Source organism: Rhopilema esculentum, chromosome 18 (assembly GCF_057945365.1).
Source record: "Rhopilema esculentum isolate cy_ngs chromosome 18, ASM5794536v1, whole genome shotgun sequence".
NCBI lineage: Eukaryota > Metazoa > Cnidaria > Scyphozoa > Rhizostomeae > Rhizostomatidae > Rhopilema > Rhopilema esculentum.
Genome location: NC_142832.1, coordinates 8,198,359 through 8,205,454, shown reverse-complemented (window position 1 = coordinate 8,205,454; position 7,096 = coordinate 8,198,359). Strand labels below are relative to the sequence as shown.

At 36.0% G+C, this 7,096-nt stretch overlaps 1 protein-coding gene across 1 annotated transcript; it reads right to left on the bottom strand.

The window, feature by feature from the left end:
- Positions 1-392: 392 nt before the first annotated feature.
- On the bottom strand, positions 393-5,445 carry LOC135681086 (uncharacterized). The gene is made up of 5 exons (XM_065195376.2): positions 5,254-5,445; positions 2,067-2,094; positions 1,318-1,554; positions 1,052-1,167; positions 393-734 (listed from the first exon to the last, which is right to left on the bottom strand). The coding sequence occupies exons 1-5, from the start codon at positions 5,383-5,385 to the stop codon at positions 579-581; spliced, it is 669 nt and encodes a 222-aa protein (XP_065051448.1). The 5' UTR covers positions 5,386-5,445; the 3' UTR covers positions 393-578.
- Positions 5,446-7,096: the final 1,651 nt, after the last annotated feature.

Sequence of the window (7,096 nt, the reverse complement as noted above, 5' to 3'; positions counted from 1 at the left end):
CAACAAGGTTCTGTTGGAAAATTTCCAGGCATGAACATTGAATATGGCAACCCCAATGTTAAAATTAATGACTTTGTGATTACGAGACTCCTAAAAACAATGAGTATTGGAATTTCCTAAGCGTTAAAAAATCGGAGTGCTCAACGTCCAACTTTGCTTCTTATAAAAAATGAGTGTGTTCGGTGTGTTCAAACAGTGGCAGATATAAGGGTCTCATTAGGATTTCTGGGCATTAGTCTTTTGTTATCTCACTATAACCAACTAGTTTGGGGATTCAACCAGCAGGATCTAACAATGCAGTACATTTTGGAATGGTTAACAGTTCTGAATGGAAGATCTGGAACTGGAAGCTGGCTGCTCAACAGAATAAACAACAGCGATTCAACAACATGGAAAATCAAATACGCATCTCAAATACGGAAAATTACAGTTAAATTACAGCTGATTAACAGGTAAATAACGTAATATGTTACAGTACATCAAGGAAAATAATGAAAATGCATATTGGCTAAAAACGATACGAATTTTGAAAACATTTGAAAGCCATTTAGTCCCAAACAGGTTGCTAATATGCCAAGCTAGACTCTTTTCATCAGGTCTTCAGCGAAGTCCTTGTAAGGCCTCACAGATTTACATTCTATTTTTACCTGATTGCCGATTTTTCTCATTATGGGTAAATCTAAGCTCATCGCATCAAGATCGTCTGGCCGCTGAACTCTGATCAAAACATGAACCTACGGCATAAATCGCACATAACAAGGTCACAGCATTTACAAACGGCACACGAGAATCTGAATGATTACAATGGTGAAATTACTGCAGCTATCACCTTAACAATTTTAAGACTTATGCTGAGCTTTAAGGAACATTTTGTGCGACAAACTGACAGATCAAACAAATTTTCAGATAAAACAATATTCTCTCGATTCCATTCATATGTGTGGACATTAATCGTAGTAAAGTAATAAAGAAACTCTTCCAAATTGGAAACTCTTCTGTTATGTAAAAATCAACGAACGAAATAGATGGAGACCAGCAAGCAACAAAATACCTCTCTTTTCCCGACACTTTTCCACACACAAAGACCATCCTTTACTTTTTCCTGTGTTTCTAAGACATGCTTAGCTTCTGCAACCCAAGCTTCTAACAGCTCGTCTCGACTCATCCCTAAAAAAGTTTTATGAAATCAGAAATCCATTTTGAAACTGATTACGTCCAAGTTGAATCCGATTACGAATTGCCAAACAGGAGCTGTAGCTGTACTGAAAAAAAGACAAGTCTTGGTTGTCAACTTTTCTTTATATAAAACTAACAAACCTGCATATTCAATGTTGAAAACCAGCCAATAAAAGATCCCTTCTTTTGCTACATCCACGCCAGTGTCACTTGCTTTTGCACTTTTTTCTTCTCCAAAATTTTCAAACAAGAAATTTGCAAACGAGTAGTACGGAATTATGGGAGTGACTTCTATTTTGACTTGATTGCCAATTTCTTTCATAATTGGAAGATCAAAAGACAATTGATCGACCTTTTCTGGACTTTCAGATTCAATAACTATTGAAGAAAGCGATCAGAAGATGAGTTAAAAACATAAACAGTATGCAAATGAATCACTTTGATGTATGATGCTTATCTTTCTCTTGTTCCACCTCTTATATTGATTTTAAGGTTTCTCCAGAGAATCCAAGAAATAAAATTCAGGCAAAGGTCCTTCCCTGCAACTTGGATAGTTCTACTGTATACAATTCTTGTGCCAGTCGATTCATCAATTTATTTCAATTCGCCGGGGATGCAGGGCTTTTTGAGCTGGTGCCACTAAAATGAGTATTGATTGGGGGGGTGGGTGGGTTTAATCCAACACGGAAGAAAATTTTCGCACTTATACCTTCTAGAAATAATAGAAATATACGTGAATAAGTTATCAATTAGATCAAAAAGAACCAATCAGTGCATCAACAGTTTGTTCTTTTGTTTTTATTTCATACTCTGTTTACAAAGACATGCGTATAAGAGCTCGCAGTGTTAAACTTTATTGAAAAAATAGAACGAGAACACATGACACGAACCCACTAAGACTTTTCTTTCACCAACAATCTACAAGAACAAAACATTGGTATAGTTAAAAAACAGTCTTAATTCAGACTAAGAGAGAGTGCTTTATCTTTGGATACCAATTAAAAAACAGTCAAAAACGCTTAGTCAAAACCTACTGATTTTGTTGTAAGGATTGTTTGGAATGCTGTTTCTATACTAATTATCATTAGATAATCTGTCCGTGAAATGCGTTTACAAGTACCAAATAGAGCTGTATTTGAAACACAAACCTTCTTGAAGTGCAAGTTAAGACCATCTGAAAGTACTTTCTTTGAATTCAACTTCTTATAAACATAATTTATTTTAACAGTAGCTCTTTCATATTTTTTTCAGAATTCAATGTGTTATAAATAGGATTTTTTCTTAACAAACTCTTTCAGATTTTCTTCCTTGGCTTTATCTTAAAAGCATAATTTGTTAGTTTAGGCTATTTATTTTCCATCCAGCTTAACATTGTGTGATATTTAAATATAAAAAATTAGACAAAGTATCAAACGCAAATGTCTGGCATGAAGCTATTACATTAGAATAATAATTCTAATGATTTCGAATTGGTTGTGGATGGAGGCTCAAAGACAATTTATCTGAGCATCTTATTACTAATTTTAGTAAGGATGCAACAGCTCAACCAATAACCCCCTGGAAAAAAGTCTAAATTTAGAAAAACGACATGTCTGACTTCTCAAAATGCTTCTAGCTTTTAAGAGTGGTTGATTTGTGTCAGCCAACACTGGGGAAACAGGAGGGGCCCATCAGCCTCAATTTTGTAATTTGACAAAATCTGAATATAAAATATTTGGGTTATATTGAGGAAAGTTCTACATTTTCACTCTGTTCTTATATGATATTGAAAAGAAAATAAAAGACTAGTCATTGATGGTCCCTATTGTTAACATGGGAATTTCTCAATACTCTTTGCATCCTAACTGCACCTACGAGGCTCCTGAATTCAAAGAAAACAATCAAAATACTGGCCATTCTAAGAATAAATATGTACTTTTGCCTTTTCATCAAACATTCATTTATCATCTATTCATATGATTTGAAGGTTCACAACTTAGGGTATAAGGAAAAATGAAAGGAGAATGTCAAAATTCATAAATGTTTAGGAATAATATCTGATTTTGTTGATAGAGCTTAACATTGTTAAATATCTTATCTAGTAGTGTGAGCTGATATGATTTACGCTGAGAATACAGTCATTTTATCAAGGGTTCCTACTTAATTGCTTTACTATGCTTATAAGAAAGCATCAATTAAACTGAAAACTCTATTCAAATACTGCTTCACCTTCTGTTTTACTGCCAAATTTAAGCCAGAATTAGGCCTCTTCGTAAACTTTAGCAATACCTTGTCTTGTATAAATTTCAGTTGCTTGTGTTGAAATTTACTTTTTTGTTTGATAGTTAGTAGATTGGTTATTCATTTCTATGATCAAAATTCACAATACTTAATTGTTGAATATTAAAAGTGTTGCACTGATAAGTGCGTGATCAGTTATGCTATGATTTGTCCGATTTCTTTGAAAAACTTTCACTATCACCATTAAGGTTGCTATTTTTGGAATGGACTTCTTATCGTGCATTGATTGTAAAGGTTTTGCTTTTGTAGTGAGAAAGTTGTTACAGGATAAACGGTTTGAAGCTCGACTTCAACTGATAAACAGCTGAAAAATGTCAGCTGCGACTTGCAATGAGAAAAAGTTCCACTGATCCCTTTAACCTAGGCCACTTTCTGGATCATGACAAAATAAAATGAAATTACCTACCTGTGCTTTATCAGCAAGAAAAAATTGACGGCTAGAAGGACAATTAAGGTTTTGGGTGTTCTAAGAAGGTAAAAGCTAAACATATGGTGAACAAAATGAGAATCTACCACCATAAATATTCCTTAAAGACTTTTTGCTCCTTTAAGCTAGGTAAAGTCAAAAAGTAGGGGGCATGGCCAGTTTATTTTTTATGGAAGTGAGTATGGCCAAACCAACTATTTTAAACTGGCCGTGTGAAAGTGCAACTGACAAGCTGCAATTACAGCAAGAAATGATGTTCGAACCAGACAATAATCCATTCAGGGATGCCAAAGAAGGGGGTGCAGGGGGTTAACCACCCCTGTTATCTTCTGATGGGAGGGCAAAGGGGACCATTGTGCCCTTTTCATTAAAGTGCCCTTGAAACCAGCCATTTTGTAATAATCAGAAAGATGCAAATGAAATTCTGATTGTAGTGCCTACACTTTTTTATAAGAACCAGTAAATTTAAGTTCAGACTGAATGTTCTTAATTTTTTCAAAAATCTGAGGCTGGATTCTTCTTAATTTGTTCTTAAATTAATAAGGTGTAAGCAGTGCAATTGCTAGTTTTTTCGCTCCAGCAAGGTGTCCAGGCCTCATTTGCCAAAAAAGTGACTGAGACAACCTTCATTTGCCTACAAGTTTGGAAATTCACCAAAAAAGCACCATGGCAAAAAATTCTAAGAAAATGTTATTGATATGAAAATCCTGGTTGCTTAAGTATTACGTAGCTCAGCCTCGGCTTGTTCTTAATTTGTTCTTAACTTTTGGACAATTTTGAGGCTCGTGTTCTTATAAAATTGTTCTTATAAAAAACAACATTTCTCAAAACTTGTTAATATAATTCCTTATGCCATAAGTAAGTCAATGTTTAAGATACCTTCAGAAGAAAGAACTAAAATTGCAGTTACAAAGGAATTAGTAGAAGCTGGGAATTATCTTTCAAATGCACTTTAACTCGAGCCAAGCACCCCCCCCCCCCCCTAACCCCCCCTCCTCCCCCCATGATATACGTTTTGCGAACAGAATTTATGAGCTAATCAATACCAAACTCTCGCGGATTTTTAATTCATAATCTTTTTTGAGGATATACTGGGAACTTACCCATTATACGCCGTGGCAACATAGGCCTTTGCGCCACGGTGATTGTTTCGTTTAGGCCCAGTCAAATGTGTTTTCTAAAGATTTTGGATTCACGCTAGTCTCAACCGTAAACCTAAACATACATTTATGAATACATCTGATTTTAATCCATTGAGCATGGAATTCTTCGGAAATTCAATGAAAAATCGTACTTTTACGCATCCATCGCTGATCACATCAATCAAGAAAATCTCGGACGTATTTTAAAGTAGACACTTTCTAAAGTACCTTCCATATTTCTTTCACCATACCACTCTCCTTAGCAGCAAGAGCAACTTGTGCTTCTTTCACCCAAACTTTTAGTAGCTCGGGCTGACTTAGACCGCGATACTCAACATTAAAACGTAGCAGGTACAACATCTTTTCGCAGCCTTCTTTTGCAGACTGTTCTGTTCTTGACCCAACAAAACAAAACAAATTTCTCTCTTGTAGCCTGGGAAAACCAGACCCTAGGACCCCCTAGAACCCCGGACCCCTTTGCCTTGACAGTCGTTGTGACATTTGTTTTGTCAGAACCATAGATATGGTTCGAACATATTATGTCGACCCAAGGCCGCCGAAAGAGGGGGACGAGGGACGAATTTCCTCCAGGCCTCGAGGCATCGTAAAGTTTAATCAATCAATCAATCTTGGCAAAAGTTTGCCTAAAAATAATGAAACGTGTTAAGCATTGAGTTTTCAAAACTTCCATTATTTTTGAAAACAATTTCAAAACATTTAAACTCTTTAACTGCGTTAATACTCTTATTAATGTATCTATTCTCTGATTAATCTATGGAACTCTATGGAACTATATTCTCTGGAACAAGAGGGGTGATAGGCTCTCCTCCTGTTGATTTATTTTCTACAATAATCCATAATTTCATGGTTTATTAGCTTCAGCCAGGGCCCTGTTCTCCATACCATATTAAATGAATTTTTCGTAATCAACAAATGCGCAATACCGAACAGAGATCGAACTATCTTTAAAGACGTATTTAAAGACGATTTTGGTGTAACAACAATACCGAACTATCTTTAAAGACGTAAAGTGGATGCGGCAGAATAAGTGTCCAGTCAGCATAAAGGGTTTTCATTTGGGTTTGTCGCCAAGGAAGAGAATAGAGACAAGACCTATTTTAGAGTTCATATGGACAGCGATTGTTGTTACACCAAAATTTCCATTTAAAGGTGCAGAAAACACGGAACGGAGCCATATAGAAGCGAACTGTATGTACAGTGTAAAGTGAATTTAAAAAACGAATTTTATAAGCTTACTCGGGCACAGCGCAGCCATTGGGCCAGCAGGGGCTTTAGTTTTAGAGGAACTTTGGAAAGTTAACTCTAGAAGAACTTTGGAAAGTCAACTCTAACGGATTCTAAGTAGTAGTAGTTCTTCTTGACTGGAGACCCGTTTTTGTTCATTTTCTTGGCGTCTTATCTTGCTGATCTATTTTCATAGTAATTGTTATCTTCTCTGAATCGGACTGCTTACAAGGAATAAGTATAAAGCATCAATTATTTTATAAAAGGGGAGTTTTTGGCATTCTAAAGGGTGTGGCCCCAAGAAAGGTCCGGTCACACCCATCTCAGCTCACCCACTTTTAGACTGGTGCTCGGTGCTTGAACTTATTTAAGCAAAATATAAAAGAAAGGATGGGTTTGGTTGCTGTCAATGTTGTGTCGATTGGAGATGCAATTAACATAAAGAATGAGGAATGGTAAAATAATGTAAAAAACAAGTAATGGTGGCTTGTGAAAATACTAACGCAAGGTAAGAAATGAGTTTAATGGTCTAGTATAAGTAACTAGATTATCACTAATGCGTGGAAAGGGGTGCGGCAAATAAGTGCTCAGACAGCAAAAAATTGTCTCTGTTGTGATCTTGTGGCCAAAGAACAAAATAGCTTTAGGGAAGTCACTAGGCTTAGTGAAGGGGATGCGGTAAAAAGTTTTCAATCAGAATAAAAAGAGTCTCTCCTGTGGTTTTGTCATGTGAACAATTCAAAGAATAGTGGCAGAGACGCCTATCAATGGCCATTACTGAAACAGAAAATGGGAAATGGGGGAATGGAATGGAATAGGGAAACCA

Excerpts from the sequence above, each read along its gene's own strand:
- LOC135681086 (XM_065195376.2), bottom strand. The coding sequence starts at position 5,385 with ATGTTGTACCTGCTACGTTTTAATGTTGAGTATCGCGGTCTAAGTCAG. Across the intron at positions 2,095-5,253 it reads TGGTGAAAGAAATATGGAAG|ATTGTTGGTGAAAGAAAAGT; the intron begins GTACTTTAGAAA and ends TTGTTCTTGTAG. Across the intron at positions 1,555-2,066 it reads TGAAAGAAAAGTCTTAGTGG|TTATTGAATCTGAAAGTCCA; the intron begins GTTCGTGTCATG and ends TTTCTTCAATAG.